The sequence below is a fragment of the Hydra viridissima genome, unplaced genomic scaffold (assembly GCF_058129835.1).
Source record: "Hydra viridissima isolate aposymbiotic clone 2 unplaced genomic scaffold, HvirCarnegie_v1 scaffold_14, whole genome shotgun sequence".
Taxonomy (NCBI): Eukaryota; Metazoa; Cnidaria; class Hydrozoa; order Anthoathecata; family Hydridae; genus Hydra; species Hydra viridissima.
The window spans coordinates 6267760-6285878 of NW_028324313.1; the positions used below are offsets into that span (position 1 = coordinate 6267760).

Here is an 18119-nt window from a genome sequence, read left to right on the forward strand (position 1 = left end):
ATAATAATAATAATAATAATAATTACTATTATTATTATAATAACAAAAATAATAATAATAATAATAATAATAACAATAATAATAATAATTACTATAATAATAATAATAATAATAATAATAATAATAATAATAATAATAATAATAATAATAATAATAATAATAATAATAATAATTACTATTATTATCATTATTATTATTTTTATTATTATTATTATTATTATTATTATTACTATTTTTATTATTATAATAATAATAGTAATTATTATTATTATTGTTATTATTATTATTATTATTATTTTTGTTATTATAATAATAATAGTAATTATTATTATTATTATTATTATTATTATTATTATTATTATTATTATTATTATTATTATTATCATTATTATTATCATTATTATTTTTATTATTATAATAATAATAGTAATAACAGTAATAGTAATAATGTAACAACAACTATACAGATAATTAAAACGAATTAATCTGATCAAGATTTATAAATTCTCAGTGATTTTAAATTATCTTTTCGTAGATAATATTTTAGATAATTTCAAATTATTTCTTTCAAGGTTTTTTATTTTCTCGTCAGATGTTTTCAGTGATAATTCAGCTGCCAAAGCACGTTCTTCAGCTTTTTGGGCACGTTCTTCAGTACTCCTATACATGAAATAAATATATAACTTAAAGAACAAATTAAATATATAACTTAAAGAACAAAATAAAAAAAAAAACATTTCTGTATACCACATGGTTTAAGACGATTTTCCTACTTAAAAAGCGCTCTTCAATTTGATCCCGAAAAACAAAATACTTACAGAAGTTGCGTTTGAAGATGTTGGAGCGAATCAAGTTTTTCAATAGCCAAAGCGTCGGTAAATTCTATATAATAGAAATACCAAATTTCAACAAGAACACATAAATCGCTTTGATGTTTTCGTCTTTATAGATTTAACAAAAATAATAGTTTTCTTTTAACATAAATAGTTACCTTTGAAAGAGGATGTCTTTAAAACCTGCATATATAAATGAAAGTAACCGATACAGAGCAATTAATAAAATACTTAGTGAACCAACCCTAATAAGAAAAACGGGCCTTGATAGCTGTAATCGATATAAAAAGGCAGAGCAGGTGGAAGTACTTTATTACCTCGGTAAAAGAGTTGACTGATTTCCGGCCTAAACTTTCGTTATCATTGATAACACTTATTTCGAAATCTACGTTATCCGATGTGTCTAATTCGCTCACAGAATTGTCTCTCGTTTGATTTAGCTGCGTATTTTTTGTCGCAATTCTGTGAACTGCAACCTTTTCTTGAGGAGATTTATCTGAAGACTGTAACTTTTGTAAGTTTTAAGAGAATATTGAATACCAATTACGCAGTTTCACAGAAAAAAAATTAAAATACATTTCTTGTATTAATTTGAATAGAAATAAAAAAAGATCTTACATTATGTTTGCCGGTTATTTTAGAGGGGACAACCATCCTTTGACCCTGCACAAAAGAATCTATTTGAAAAGACTCCTCTGAAAGTTCTTTAATTAATATATTAGCAGTTTGTATCCATCCCTGGGATTCTGACTACAAAATAAAAAAAAAAACTGTTTTCAAAAAATAGGACATACGACAATATTTTGTTAAAATGGAGAAAGGAAATAACTTTTTTTTCTACCTCAATTTTCTTAAGATCCTCATCCTTAACCAATTTTCTACTAGTGCCATCTTTAAAAACTTCATTTATGAAATCACTAAGAGATGCTAAACTTGCAAAGATAACATTTGCATGTTCAATTATTACTTGGGAAGAACTATCGTCTAATAATACTGAATTTGAGTTGAATTTTTCATCAGTCACGACTATTTCACTGAGACTAGAGTTTACTTGTTCAACTTTGGGGGTTGTTCTCAAAATAATGATAATCGCCCATCGAATCATATTTAAGTGAGTGGTTGACACCTAATTCAAAACTCTCTCAATACTAGCACGAAGTTTGGTCATGTTTGAAATAAAATTTTCCAAATTACAAAAAAAAAAAAAACTTAACAAACAGGATAAAAGATATGCACAATCATATTTTAATAAAATAGGAGAAATCTAATATATAAAACCCAAAGTTTGTATGTGTTTGCAGTTTTGATTACTACACAGGGTTATCCAAGGAGGCAGAATTTCACCAAGTGTCTTTACCAAAAGTTGTTCACCACGGTGGGTTTCTAGAACAAAATTTTCACGGTATTGTGCTCACACCATAGGATGCCTTCATTTTACCCAGATTCTGCCCTGATTTACTATACAGGGTACTCCAAGAAGGCAGAATTTCACAAAATGTCTTGAGCAAAAGTTATTCCCTGTTGTGGGTTTGTATAATAAAAGTTTAAAACTTTACTATATTAATCAGAAATGCATTTGTAGCTATGCAGTCATGTTTTTGGGAACTAAACCACACTTTGAAAATTTAATGGTAATTTTGAGTAACACAAATTTAGTTCTCCAGAATTAAAATTTTGAAGTATAATTCCAGGAAATCTTTGGTGCCATATCAATTTTCAAAGAGTCAATACACACTTTTTTTATTTTGCTTTTGATACAATGCCTCCTAATAAAAGATATGTACTAGGAAGATCCACTTCTGCTTTAAGAAGGATGTGTGTTTTTAGAGCAATAGAGATTCATCTATGATAGAGCAAAGAGGTTAGCAGGAAAGAGGGTTCATGTTTCAAATGTAAGGGCAAGTGAAACTGTTTCAGAAAGAGATGGCAGACTCAAAGGAATGAGGGATCATGTTTCAACAGTTAAGACAAATAAGACTTCTGAAGAGAGACAATCTAGGATTACAGCTGTCAAAGAAAAAACTGTTTTGAGAAGATCATTTTCAAATCAAAGCAAGCTAAAAAGTATTGCTTTTTTATATGAACCATCTGAATGTTATTACAAAAATTTAAAAGTTCAGATTGGAAAAATCAGTGCCTCTCTGTGCTTACTATAGAACTTTAAAGTTTAATGGTGAGCACAGAGAGCGCTGATTGTTATCAGTGGAAAGCATAAGGAAAATGTATTATTGTGACTTTTCTATAAAACCTTTTAAGTATATTTTGGAGATTTTCTTTTTGATCCTGGGCAGCGGCAAGTACTGACATATTAGTATGAATAAATGAGACCACTAACAAAAATTACCTGTTCAAGTGTTTTACTATTCTCTTCGCTTGTACTTTCAACAGTGTCCTTCAACCAATTTTCTAACTCCTTGCTTACTACCATTACTTGAGAACTTTTGGATTCAGTTGACTTAGACCCTTCATCTGGTAAATTTTCTGATTTAATGTCAGTTTTGAAACTACTTATATCAACACAGAGAATATTTAACAGATTTGAAATTGAATCTGACCACTGCACTTGCAAGTACCAAGCAAACTGCATCCACTCAGATTCAAAAAGTAGTTGTCCATTTGTTACACCATTGATTTTAATTATCCTACATATAAAATCTAGGATTGATTATTTTTTTAAAAAACTAATTTTAACAAATCAAATATAAAGAAAATAAAAGTTTCTTGAAATGATTTGGATGATTCATGATTTATTTAAAAATTCTACTTAACTGTAACTTGAGAATCCAGATTTCAATAAAAAAAGTTGTTGATGGAGTTTTTTTTAAAAAAAAAGCTCACCATGTATTTATTGTATCTATCAAATTATTTAACAGTTTTGAAATGCCATTCTCTCCACTCATGCGCATACTTAAATGGTTGTGTAACTCCTTGATCTTTCTTTTCAGCTCCATCATTTGCTTATCTCGAAATGGACGGCGTCCAAACAGCTGGATAAAAAGGAATTTTAAATTCTAATTCAGCTTGAATATTTTGGAATTTTCTATTCCTCACTGTAAAAAATCATTTGCTTATCTATAAACTACTTTCTGACATTAAATCATGAGACACTAAAACTATTCTATATTGACTAATAAAATTGATAATAATGACAGTAAAGACGATGACAACGACAATGATGATGATGATGATGATGATGATGATGATGATGATGATGATGATGATGATGATGATGATGATGGTGATGATGCTTATCTTATACCATACTAATTAGAATTATATATAACCCAAACCTCAGTAGACTTTTCCAACATAAGATCTAAACATGCAGTCATTGTTAAGAGATCATCTTCATTTTGAAGTAATATTACACCAGAGAATCTTTCAGTTTCATTAACAAAAATGCTTTGCCAAGATTTTAACATGTTGAGCAGCTCTCCAATGTTAATACCATCTAAGAAGTATTGAAAACCTTTTTCGGTCCTATGAATAAAATTAAGCCTAAAACCCAAAACAAATAAAATAAAACTTAAGTACAAAATATGCAACCCTGCTTAAAACTATTTTAACCCTTGTTGATTTTTATGGCTTCTTTCACCTCCATAACTGATATTCACCACCATAACGGGAAAGTTGGTACCAAAAGTAGGTGGTGCTGTTTTATTAGTATCGGAAATTCTCAAATAAATTGGACATTCATACTAATACAGGGTGCATCCTATTTAAATCAGCAAAATTGATATTTAAAATCCAGCAATCAATTAAAAAAGACTGATATGGAAAGTTTACTGAGCATAACAACCTACTTACTCAACTTGGAATTTCAAACCCCAATCTTTCATTTGCAATGAAACTCTTTTGATCTTTAAGAAAAAGAAAAACTTAAATTGCAAATTTAAAACTTGTTAATCTTAAAAAGATTCTGAAAAACAACTTACATGCGAGAAGCTGTCTGCTTCAGTTTGAGATAATCTTTCATCAAACTGGTTACCCACTTTTAGCCAATCATTTACATGCTTAACAAGAAATTCCATCTAGTAGTAAGGAAATACATAAAAAACATAAATAGAGCAAAATAATAAAGATATCAGAAATATAGAACAAATAGTAGATTATATATTAAATTATGTAATAGAAATACAGAACAAATATAGAACAAGAATAGAACAAAAGCTTTAAAAGAGATTTTTTTACAAAATAACAATTTGTTTAAAAGTACTGGCATTATTAAATACAAACAATTTAAAACCTCTTAAAATATCATTAGTAAAAAAACCTGTTTTTCATCCTCTTTTGAAAGTTGTTTAACAATATAACTCATAGTTTTGTGCCAAACTTCTTCAAACAAATGAAGCCTACGGAGTGTCACTAATTTATGTTTTTCTATAACTTTTAAAGAAAGCATAAAAGCAGTTTCAGTCCATAGGTTACGCTCTTCTATAAGTTTGGCTAAAATAATATTTTATATTTAAAAACAACACTGCATTACTTCAAATGAGCAACTACCACTGATATAACTGCTAAATAACATTAAATAGACAGTGACATGCAAAAGTTTCTGACCAGTGACATTTTGTACTCTAATTTATTTTAGAAAAAGATTAATAATTATTTACCATTGTAAGATGGTGATGAGAAAAAGGAAATAAAATAATACAGTAAAAATAATATTATTTATATTAGTGAATGTATTTATTGTTATAATTACCTGTGCAAATATTTCTGGCAATTGTGTACTTTAAGAAAAATTATCAGTCCACATGCTCTATAATAGACTTAAATTAAATTTTTTATATTAATATTTTGTAGTTCATACCCTTTGCAGCAATAACAGCTGCACAACGATGTAGTATTAACTCAATTGATTAATACAAGCAGGTTGATTTTTATATGATTCTCCCTTCAATAATTTGATTACTGTGGCTTTATTAAAATATCTATACTTTTGAGCTTAAAAAACTAGCACTTCTCATAAGTGTTTTATTGAGTTCAAGTCAAGTAGTTGAGATGGCCTGCTTAAAATTCTAAAGTATGTGTTTTTCTGCAATTCTGCTGCATTACTTTCTTTATTATATGACTGCAAATTATCATTTGTAATGCCCTTGTAAAAAGTAGTGTATATATTTCTGTTGATCTTGACCAACGGATTGACTTCTTATGCAAAGAAAATTCTCTAAACCGTCAGACTTTCTCTAAACCGTCAGATTTGGTACTAAATGTCATTTCTTCTGCCAATAAAAAAATGTACATGTTGTCTACTATTGATTCCAGAGGTTAAATTTAAACTCATCTGAAAAAGCTACTTTTATCTAATCTTTAGTTGTCCAAGTTAAGTATCGTAGGCAAAATGTGATAGGGCCTTCTTATTTTTTTTACTGATTGGTTTTTAATACCTATGCAAACAAAAAAATCCCACATTATTTAGTCTTTATGTCACAGTAATATGACTAGCCCAAAACTACCAATCTGAATCTAACCTAAAATTATGGTAGATGCTTAGTAAAATACTTGAGTATTTTAAAAATTCTTATTACTTACACAACTGATACTCCATCCTATGTCTCTGCAGTTCATATAATTCATGATACTGATGTAGTTGACTGAGAAAAAAAAAACATTGGTAAAAAATTATTATAAATAAATTGCAACATAAAATTTTACAAATCTCTCTAAGAAATGATTAAACTTAAATATCAAGTTACTTAGCATTTGTTTGAGAATCTCTAAGCACTTCAGTGAGCTGGTGAATGAAACAAACAATATTAAAATGTACCATAAGTTACTCTACAAGGTAAGTATTACAATACTTATACAATATAATATAATATAATACTCTACAATATATATAGTATTAAAATATACCATAAGTTACTCTTTATAATTATCAGATCCAAATTATAAAAAAAAGCAAAAAAAAACAATAACTTAAAATTGGTTTATCAGAAACATTTTCGAAATATTTTTTACCACTTCTTTTGTTTCCATGGCTTTGCATGTTATTTCTTCATCATGAGCTTGGACTTCATGTAACTCTCTGTCATGAAAATTTTATACATGCTTCAAAACTTTGATGTATATCAAGCTTTTAATAAGTCAATGCAACATAACATAGCTTCAAATAAAATTAAAAGGAATTTATAGAAGAATTTTCTACTTTGTCAAGTTTTTTATGGATGATTTAAATTGAATTAATTCTTCAGTAAGTCTTTTGTCCAAAGCTCTTATTGCAAGAATCTCATCATGCAAGCTAAAATAAATGTATATAGAAAGATATAATCTAATGTTAATTGATGATTTATAAAAAACAGAGAAAGTGATAAATCAAGGCTTGTTCAACAAAATTTAATATACTTTAAGAACTTTGATATGTTACAATAATTATATATTAAATTGATTACTAAAAGCTAGGATTAAAAAATATTTTTTGACATGTATTGGAACTCTATATAAAAATACTTTTTGACATGTATTGGAACTCTATATAACATGCTAGCATAGTGCTTTCTAAGCTCTGCAAGAATCTGGCCCCTCTCTAAACAATCTACACTGACTTGTCTGATAATCTCATTAAATACTATGTTATAAATTTTCTGTTCATCCTGAACTAGTTTAAGAAGACTTTCAATCTAAAACAGATTAAAACAAATAATTATTAGAGCAAGAAATAACAGAGAGAAAAGTGAGTTTGTTCTCCTTTCAAAATAGGTTTTATTCTCTAATAAACATATTTTGATCAACTTTTTAATAACACCTTTCTTTGTTCTTTAAAGTTAATTTTGAGCTGTTAATTGATGTAAATATTGCTAAAGCTATGAAAGTACCTTACTTGTAGTCTCTATACCGTCAATACCTAAATCCTCGTGTCTTTCAGATATACCAGCCTTTTTTAACATCTTATTCATCGTTTTCTATTACAATTCAAAAGTTTTTTGTTTTATTGTAAAACTAGACTATCTGAAATTGTCTAAAGCTTCTATGCTATTCAATCACCAACTTTTTTTTTAAAGAAACAAAAAACAACAAAAACTATAATATTTAACATAAACTTAATTTTTCATCACACTTATTTTTGCATTATAAAAGAAAACACTAAATTTCTAACAAACCAGCAATTGAGTTGCTTCTTGTCTTCCTGCTGGATTCCTAAAGTTTTTTTAAATAACACATAAACTTCACTAAACCTGTTAAAGATAAATTAAAAGAATAATAGATTTGAAGCAATTCTTTAATACAATACAAATAAGTAATTCCTTAAACTTTTACATTGAAGGAAAGACTGTTAAGTGTTCTTCATGATTTTTTGTTTGTGTAGAGTATTTACTAAACAAACAAAAGTAGATATTTTACTGCAACATTCATTTGCATCTCCTACAAAACAATATTTTAAAAACTATAACAGAAAACTTTTCACACATTTTAGTTAAAGAACTGTAACGATTTAAAAAGAACACTCTCAAGTAAGTAGAGAATTATATTAGCTTATCTTTTACATGAAGTGAAATTTGAAAACAAACATACTCTTCAAAAACTTCCAATCCCAAAGTACCTTTGTGTTTGATTACGTAATATTCCTTTGGGATAATTGATTCAGTTATCCATGGTTTAGTCTAGTATGGTATGTAAATATCTTTTACACACACACACACACACACACACACACACACACACACACACACACACACACACACACACACACACACACACACACACACACACACATAGTATTTATAGATAAATGTGAAAATTTTAATGCACTTACTGATTTATTTTGTTTATTTAATGAAAAATTGTCAACTATTTTTTCTGAATTTGCATCAACAAGAAATGATATATCTCTAAATTAAAATATTTCATTCCTTTAAAGTGAGTTTAGTAAAAACTGAAAAAAACTCAAACAACTTAATACAATTCTAACAGAAAAGTCATATTAGTATACGAAATATTGGCCTTTCAATAAATGAATACCACCTTCCAGCACCACAGATACAAAGGGGCTGCTCTGTTAAGTGCTTGAGCTTTGTTCTACTTCTTTCATGGTTCCAGACATTGTCTGCTTTTGTTTTATAAGTATATGGTTTGTTAACGGGTCCTAGATTCTCATATTTTTTATTTCTATGCGTAAGGTTAGCCAAAATACTTTGGGGAAGATATTCTAGTATTTTATCATTGTTAATCGGAGGAAGAACCTGTTTCTTTTGATTGGATTGTTTGGTAGCAGGTTCGTCATTTAAGACATCCATATTTTCTGCCAAAAAAATATTTATAAGAAAATTTTAACTTATCAAAACTGAGTTTGATATAAAATGAAACAATAAGAAATCTAAACTCAGTTACAGCCGATAAACAAATATATATACAAATATCATAATTTATATTAATATCAATATCAATATATTTTGTGTTAAGGATGTTACAAAAAAACATGCCATTGCAAATAGTAATTCACTAACAAAACACAATGACATAAATAAGATAAAGAAAAGACAAAAAAAAAATCTTAGAAATAAGTTAATCACAAATTAAAAGTAGAACTTTATAAAAATTACCTATAAAACAGACTTTTAAAATAGATAAAATATAGGTCAAATAGTTAATATAATGTATTCACACATACATGCACATATACACATATAAAAAATTATAAAACGTAGATAGACATAAAGAAAAAAATTATAACGGTTTTTTTTTTTTTTTTTAATGAGAAGCCAAGCAAATGGGCTAGTACTAGAAAGTTTCTTATGTTATTTTTTTACAACTCTAGTACTAAATGTTTCTTAAGAGTTTCTTAAGTTTCAGATTATCAAAAGAGAGAAAAAGTAAATAAAATGTAATTTGAAGACATGTTAACAAGTAAGATAAAATGTTTTACAATTCATCAACTAAAACTGTTAGAATTCCATCAATTCCATTCAGTGTAATATAATCCTCAGATTTGTCCCTGAACAAAACACAAATTAGGAAATTTTCCTAAACTTTTAATAAAATATGTTTTTATTTTATTAAAACAAGTTTCTTATTTTATTAAAAGTTTGAGGAATAGTAACTTAGTACTAATAGTTTCTTAAGATTTTTGGGCTTCTATATCAGTTTCTTATAAACATATTTCTTATTAAAAAAAATAATAAGAAGAAGAAAAGTGTAGAGGTAAAGAATGAAGTTAAGCATAATTTTTTAGTTGTCTGTTTTAATTCGATAGTTAAGTTGTTAGAAGTGACTGATCTTAGGTTATGCCCACATATTGTTCTAGTGTTAAAGTAGTTATGAAATGTGATTTTAGAAAGACAGACGGTTTTAGATAGTTCCCAAACTTTACATGCATATTGTAAATGTGAATAAAAAATTGAGTGATATATAGATAAATAAGTTTCAAAGTTAACATTGTATCGAATTTTAGCTAACACCCCGTTGGAACGTCTTAATTTGAGAGTAAGGTTATTTATGTTTTGAATGATATTTTCTCATCTATCACAACACCAAGATAAGTTATATTACAATGAAAAGTAACCAAAATCTATCTCTTGCTTGTTTGAAAACTCTTCTATAAAATTTATTGATAATAAAAAAAAGTACCATTAAGTTTTAAAATGATTATTACTTATTTTAGAAATTAACTAAATGCAGATCTGCAGCCATTTTCTTATATCCATGACAACTATCAAACCTTACGGTCGGGAACTTGAGAACTGTTAAGGTGAGTTTCCACTCATCCTTTTTTGCTACGGGTAGGGAAAGGGATGGGAAAAAAAACGAATATGGACAGATCGGATGGGATATATTCATTTCCACTTGCACTGGTCAAACTTGCTTTACTTTAACTTTCACTTTTAAGTAATGATAGCTAAATAATAAAAATGGCGGTGTTATCGATTCTTAGCAGAAGAACTTTACATTTGTTATTACTGAATTATTTAAAAATCAAAAGAAGGCAAAAGTATAAAAAAAGGTTTTGGGTCAGAAAATTATTTATAGAAAGAAAAACAAAAGGAGCATTCAATTTATTTATAAAAGATATGCAACTTTTCGATCACGAATTCTTTTTTAAGTTTTTTCGAATGACACCTACAAAGTATGAACATTTGTTAAGTCTAATTGCACCGGCGATTACAAAATCTTCCCTCAGACGCGAGACAATTGGAGCGAGTGAACGTTTAATGGTCACTTTGAGATATATTTTTGGAGGCACTTCACAAATAGACCTATCTGGTATGTTTCGAATAAGTCCGACTTCCATAGGAAGAATAATAAACGAAACCTCTACTGCTATATGGACTATTTTGTTGGCTATGGAATATATTAGCTATCCAAAAAACAAAAATGAATGGAGATCTATAGCAAACGAATTTGAGAAGAAATGGAACTTCTCCAATTGCATAGGGGCTATAGATGGGAAACATATAGTTATGCAAGCCCCTTCAAGATCAGGCTCGTTCTACTTTAATTATAAAAAATCTCACTCTATTGTTCTGATGGCTATTTGTAATGCAAACTATGAATTCACACTTGTTGATATTGGTGATACTGGTAGAAACAGTGATGGTGGTGTATTCAGAAATAGTAAAATGGGAATTGCTTTTGAATCAAAGTTATTAAATATCCCAGAACCTTATGAACCAATAGGCTCAAACGTAAAACTGCCATATGTTCTAATTGGAGATGAGGCATTTCCCCTCAAAAACTATTTAATGAAGCCATACCCTAAAGAAATATTATCTTTGAAGGAAAGAATATATAACTATAGATTGGCACGTGCACGCAGAACAATAGAAAATACTTTTGGTATTGGCAGCAAGATGCAGAATTTTTCGCAAACCAATTATTGCAAAAGAAAATATTGTAATTAACGTGACTAAAGCTGCCACTGCTCTGCATAACTACCTTATGCATGGTCGTCAGTTTGAACCATTAAATCAATATTGCCCTTCAAAATTTGTTGATTATGAAACACCATCTGGTTTGCAAGCTGGTGAATGGCGAAGTGATGTTTCTGATTACCAAGGAATAACACTTTTACAAAAACAATTAGGCTCAAATAACTATACTCGTGATGCAAAGGCAGTGAGGGAATCATTTCGAGACTTCTTTAATTCTCCCCAAGGACAGGTTCCATGGCAATATGATATGGTTACTCATACTCAAAACACATTTGATCAAAGATGAAATTCCTCTTCCTTTATATATATATATATATATATATATATATATATATATATATATCTGTGTGTGTGTTATATATATGAATATATATAGTTTTTTTAGTTGCTTTATTTGTTTTTATTTTTGAAGTAATATTTTATTGTTTACCTTAAATGTATATATTGAATGTAAAAATAACTAACATCTTCGTATATGAAATATATTTTATTTGAAAATTAAATTTTACATTTTCATTCATTGTCACTTTCCATTTCAAGGAGGATTTCCATAACTTTTATTTTTGCTAATTTGTTTTTCTTTTTTGAAAGATTATGAAAAGAACTTACTAAGCTTTTACAAAATAACTCATCTGGATCATTTTCATTTATTTTCATCAGTTTATTTTGCTCCACATCATTCATTATCGCTTTTTCAAGAGCAACTTGTAATGGGTCAATTTTCATTTTTCTTTTCATATGATTTGGCGATGAGATAATCATCTGAGGTGATGTAATTGAATTTATAACTGTTTCATTTTCTACTAAAGTCAAATTATCTCTTGAACTTGATGCTCTAATGGAATTGTCTATATTTTCAAGTCCTCTGTGTTCAACTAAATGTTGTGTTGCAAAAATATCGCATTTTATGTTTGAACTAGTCGATTTTACCCCAATGACATCTTTCAAAAACATTAATTCTGTGAAGAATTGGCATGATGGTAATTGTTCCCCACCAGCTCCAGACATGGTAGCCTTTTTTTGACGATTCAAGCATCTACGAAAATTTTCTCTCAATTTCGTCCATGCTGAAGTCAAAGTTTTTTCTACACACAAAAAGAAAAAAAAAAAAAATAGGTTACGTTATGTAAAATAGGTTACGTCATTTTATTATTTAGAAATTTTTGTTTAAATTTACTTGGAAAAATAAATAGCTACCTTCTATTTTTAATAAAGTAGATATCTGCCTCCATGCTTCAACTTTTAAAGGTGTTTCCTTATATGCGCGAGTTGTTGTGTCCCATAAACATGGAAATTTTCTCACTTCTTCTATTAAATGAGCCTCCAAGTTTGTTGGAACATTTTGTATTCTTGAAAAATCCACATTTAGTTCATTCATTATTAAATTAAATTTATAATAATATCGTAAATCGGACAGTTCACTTCAAAGTTTAATATTTTAACATTTTATTCGGGTATTTATACAATTTAAAATTAGCAGTAAAACTAACAAAGTTGTAATTGTGAGTAACTAAATATCTTAATGATTTCCATTTTGCTTCATAGTAGGAAAATAAAAATATACGCGTAAATAGCTTTAAGTAATTACATACATAGTTATAGGAAAATAAATGTTTTTGACAAAATTACGAAATTAAAGCTTTATGACAAAATTACGAAAATGGAAAAATTCTTGGAAACTTTTACACTTTTTTGTTTTTAATTTTCGAAAATTCTAGCAAGGTGATTGGCTGCTCGTTTCGCTATTTGCTTATTTACGGGAAAAAGTTGATTTGAGATTAACCTTTTCCCGAGACAGATATGATGGGAAAAACTAAGCTGCGGGAAAATCAAATTACAAACTGCGCATGCTCACGTGATTAATTTTCCCATCCCTTTCCCGTTCCCGTAGCTAAACGGATGAGTGGAAACTCACCTTAAATGTAACATCAATGATCGTTGCCAGTTAAATCACAATTACCAAGAAATTACCAGGAAATCCCGAATTCGTTAATTAAAGAAAGTTATTCCAGTTAGTAAAAATTGTGGAATTGTCTGAGAAGAAACATATTTTCAAAATAACACAAAAATTGAAGGGCTCAATGGAAAAAGTACTTCAGTTACACTATGCAGTTTTGAGAAAAATGAGTTCAAAGTTTGATTTTCTTTCCAAACTTCATCAAAATAACCGTGACCAATATATCTGAATAGGCTGCTTGCGAACCAAAGTTACAGGAATGATAGAAGGAAAATAATTAAATAATATGTAAGTCTTATCTCATTTTTCAAATAATATCACTTAATACACTGAAAAATTGGTTTGTGTAGAATGGTAATACAATTAATAATTTTCTTTGTTGGTTTAAAAATATTCATCTCTTTTCTGAAGTTTTTGACATCCTACGTATCTCCTGGATTATTAAATAAGTGACATTCGAAATGACAGCAAGTGATTTCTGACCTAAAAATAATCGATTCTGCCGATTATTTGTAAGATTATACAAAATAATCGCTCCCAAAAAAAAAGTATGTTGTACAAGAAGTAAAAGTTCATATCTAGTGTTTTTTTCATCAAAAGGAACTTATGCAAAACTTAATGTGTTTTTTTTTTTTTTTATCAAAAAAACTTACTTAAAATTTGCTAATCGGCATGTAAAGATGCTTTCATGTTTGTTTCTAACAACAAACCGTTGTGATCGTGGGAGCTAATAAAAAGCTTTTCTTAATAAAAAAACAGAAGTCGACCGCTTTGAATATTTTGTTACGTATGTGTATTACAGCAATATATATATATATATATATATATATATATATACAGTTGTGAAAAAAGTGGCTAGTAAAACGATGATTTGTGATAATGATTTTATGTAAATTTAAATATAAATTATTAAATTTAGGCATAACGGTAATACAAACACTGAATAATGAAATGGGAGTAAAAAATGTTGATAACACTGTTCAAATTACTTTAGGGAAGTCCCGAATTTATCTAGATTTGTAGGTTAAAATAACATATCACTACTATAAAAGGCGGGTTCTGGCTCATTTCCATTTTTGCGCAGGATTTTTTGCGCATTTCTGACTCATTTTCATTTTTGCGCAGGATTTTTTGCGCATTTCTGACTCATTTTCATTTTTGCGCATTTTCATAATGAGATGACATTATGAAAAAAGGTTGTGAATGTCTTAGTTAATTTATTCTTTGTAGTAGTTCAAGTATGGAAAAAGGTGTTTATATTTTTCCATTCGCGTTTCTCTTATTCTTTGGTTATGTTCTTTTTGTCGTTGTTCTTCAAATCCATGTTGTAGTAAGAGTTTAGTTTTGTGATGAATGGGTAAGGTATTCAATTTTCTAATTTTATTAAGATAATTTTCATCAATTTTGTTTTTGTGATTATCATAGTGGAATTGTATAGCAATTCTGTGTAATTCTGGATCAAAAGTGGGTTTAATTATTTCCTGTAGTTCACTGTAACAGAATTCCTCATATTCTTCTTGTTCTGTAATACTCATTTTTTATAACAAGAAAAAATTTATTTAAGTCATTTTCAAAATTTTCTTTCATCTGTACATTAGATCCTTTGGATCAATGGAAATTCTTCGAATTTTTAGGCATAATAATAGACTTGTCCTAGAAGAAGGTAAAAGCTTCCGGATTGACCGACTTGAGCATCACCAGAGTTGAGCGTGACAACGAGTCTTCTACCAGCTGCGACAGTAGGCATAGAATCTGCTTCTCCGAAATTTCTGTAAAAAGAAATGGTGGTGGTGGAACCGATGGATGAAGTGGATTGATACAAAAGTCCAGTCGATTTGCTGTTGAATGAAGTCACATTTGATCCGTTCCATGAGGATAAGTAAAAATCTTCTAATCCAGAAGAGGAAAAGAAGCATGTACTGTCACCGTCATATCCTGGAAAATACGTGTAATTGTTGGTGTTGTACGGTGTCCAAGGAGTGAGAACAGTGCCGTTACCTGGAGGTAAATTCCCATCGTACATTCGGACTCTAGATTCCCACCAGTTTCCAGAGGCGCCAATGATGTGCATCCTGATGTATTTCAACGACACACCATTTCCTTTTCCGTTGGTGTTCATCAAAACGTATTCACTGCCGTAAGTGGTATTCAAATATCGAAACGTTCTGCAGTACAGCTTGAAAAGAGGGATGGTTGCAGGAATGGAAGCAAGTGTGGAAATGAACGGTTGAATCCAATACGTGATGGCAGTAGCATTTCTGTTGACGAGTTGAATGGAGACGTCGTTTCTGAAAGGCATGTCCAATGTGAAATATCCTCCCAAGGAAGTGGTGTTAAACATGTTGCATCCCTGCAAAGAATTGGCGTAAAAAGCTCCTCCTAAAGGAGAGAAAAGCAAATCAGTAGCAAGTCCTGTTTGATCCACTCCAATTCCTTCCGTTGTTTCTACATAATTCCCCACATTGATTTCTCCGTCAGTGAAGATTCGAATGAAAACTTGACCGGGAATATTCGTGCTAGAGGAGCTGTATAAAGCCAGCCACAATCTTCTCAACACTCCAGATTTTCCAGAAAACGCAAACACAGGAGAAGTCGTTAACGCCGCAACCGTCTGAGACTTAAACCCTAAACTGGTAAAACTGGATCCTGGAACGACACTGGTCAAACTCGATTTTTGCAACAGCAAGTCTACATAATTCTTTGTTGCTCCGTCTTGCGCGTTTGTCGGATCAGTCACGTTGATCAATTTATGAGAATTTAAATCCAAATCTGCTGCACCTACAGTCGTACCACCTGAAGCATGCGTGTCTACGTAATTTTTCGTAGCTGAATCCGAAGCTGATGTAGGTTCAGCTAAATTAGTCAATTTGTGCGACGTCATGTTAATGTCGGCGTATGAAATAGTGTTGTAAGAGACTTTGGTGTCTACATAGCCTTTTGTTGCAGCGTCTTTTAAAGCGGTAGGATCGCTCACATTGATCAACTTGTGAGAGTTCATGTCAATGATCCCTGTGATGGTGCTGGATCCGTCAGTTTTAACACACAGGCTCGAACTCACATCGACATAATTTTTTGTGGCAGCGTCATGAAGATTGGTCGGTTCGTTCAAATTGATTGCCTTGTGAAAGTTCAAATCCAAATCTGCAGTTCCAACTACAGTTCCAGTACCACCTGTCACGTGATTGTCCACGTAATATTTTGTGGCGGCATCGTGTGCGTTGGTGGGTTCACCCAGGTTGATGATTTTATGAGAGTTGTAATCCAAATCTGCAGTGATGGTGCTCGATCCGTCCGTTTTAATATAAACGTTGCTTGTTGAGTCTGATGCAAGATTATCAAAATAAACACTGAATTCGCTTCTGTTGAATTTGTCAATCATTTTTTAAGGGGGTAAAGTTTTTTTAAATGGGTGAAACTTTTAAAAAATCACCAAAGGGTGTTGACAACGTCTTGAAAGCTGTCTCCCTCTTCGCATTTTTTCAAGACGTAAAGACACAAGTGTCCACAATAAGACGTGTTTCCAAATTGAACCCTTTCACTGTTGTAAAAGACAGGACTTTTCAAATAGTCAACGAGCTCGACGAGAGGTGGCTGAGCGTAAGAGTCAAAGCTGTATTTTTTGTCTCCGTCTTTGAACCAACACACCCAATGAAATCCATCTGTGCTCGAATCCCCCGTGTTGACAATTCCACATTCTTTTTTTCTTGGCTTTTTTGGCAACGCGTCTCTGACAAAAACTCCTCGAAAGTTTTTTATTTTCAGTTTTATTGCTGCTTCCATCAACTGAATAGTGGATAAAGCCTCGTTTGGTAAAACAATTCCCTCCACATTTATTTTTTTGTTTCTCATTTTTTTTATTTTGTTATTTTTTTAGATCTTTCAGATCCGTGAAAAATTCTTCGAATTTTTTTAAATTTGTTTTTTCTTCATTTTGGTTACTCGTCTTTATCACTTACCTTTTTTAATTTGTAGTGACCATAAGCCAACGTGTGTATTCCATCTTCCAAAATGACTCTTTTGTCATCGTTAGCGCTGAGTGCGACTTTGTTGATTTCTTCGGTGTAAACATCGTGAAGATGGGAACGGATAACATTCATGGTTGCAAGTTTTTCTTTCTTTTTCATTAAGCATTCTTTATAATCTTGATGATTGATGTGCTTTTTAACTACACATTTCTGAATTCCTTTGCATTTTTTGTGTTCTTTTTTTTCATTAAAGACCTCATAAGAGTAGAGCTTAGGACGAAGCCCAACAAACTCTTTAATTTGCTTACCACCGGTTTCATCCTTAAACTTACCGATAACCTTTTTATTTTTAAACCCAACGTCAAATGCAAAGTTTTGAATGGCAGGATGATCTTTAGGAAATTCGCTCGTGTCAAACTTGCTTTCTACGTCATCAGCAATGTCTTTGTAAAAGTCTTCCGTTTCTATTTCATAAAAGAGCGAGTCAGTATCAGTC

At 29.9% G+C, this 18119-nt stretch overlaps 2 protein-coding genes across 2 annotated transcripts; both read right to left on the minus strand.

The window, feature by feature from the left end:
- Window positions 1–470: 470 nt before the first annotated feature.
- Window positions 471–10422, minus strand: LOC145182080 (axonemal dynein light chain domain-containing protein 1-like). Its single transcript, XM_090071543.1, has 24 exons — window positions 10401–10422; window positions 8799–9075; window positions 8590–8665; window positions 8349–8437; window positions 8094–8150; window positions 7937–7973; window positions 7652–7738; window positions 7287–7456; window positions 6985–7077; window positions 6798–6864; window positions 6533–6570; window positions 6369–6430; window positions 5107–5279; window positions 4769–4864; window positions 4641–4693; window positions 4124–4313; window positions 3672–3820; window positions 3178–3475; window positions 1675–1959; window positions 1452–1583; window positions 1151–1342; window positions 992–1016; window positions 819–882; window positions 471–660 (listed from the first exon to the last, which is right to left on the minus strand). Exons 2-24 carry the CDS (start codon window positions 9068–9070, stop codon window positions 522–524), a joined length of 2844 nt encoding a protein of 947 aa, XP_089927669.1. The 5' UTR covers window positions 9071–9075; window positions 10401–10422; the 3' UTR covers window positions 471–521.
- Window positions 10423–12214: 1792 nt separating this feature from the next.
- LOC149879063 (uncharacterized) lies at window positions 12215–13189 on the minus strand. Its single transcript, XM_090071270.1, has 2 exons — window positions 12899–13189; window positions 12215–12786 (listed from the first exon to the last, which is right to left on the minus strand). The coding sequence occupies exons 1-2, from the start codon at window positions 13077–13079 to the stop codon at window positions 12215–12217; spliced, it is 753 nt and encodes a 250-aa protein (XP_089927396.1). The 5' UTR covers window positions 13080–13189.
- Window positions 13190–18119: the final 4930 nt, after the last annotated feature.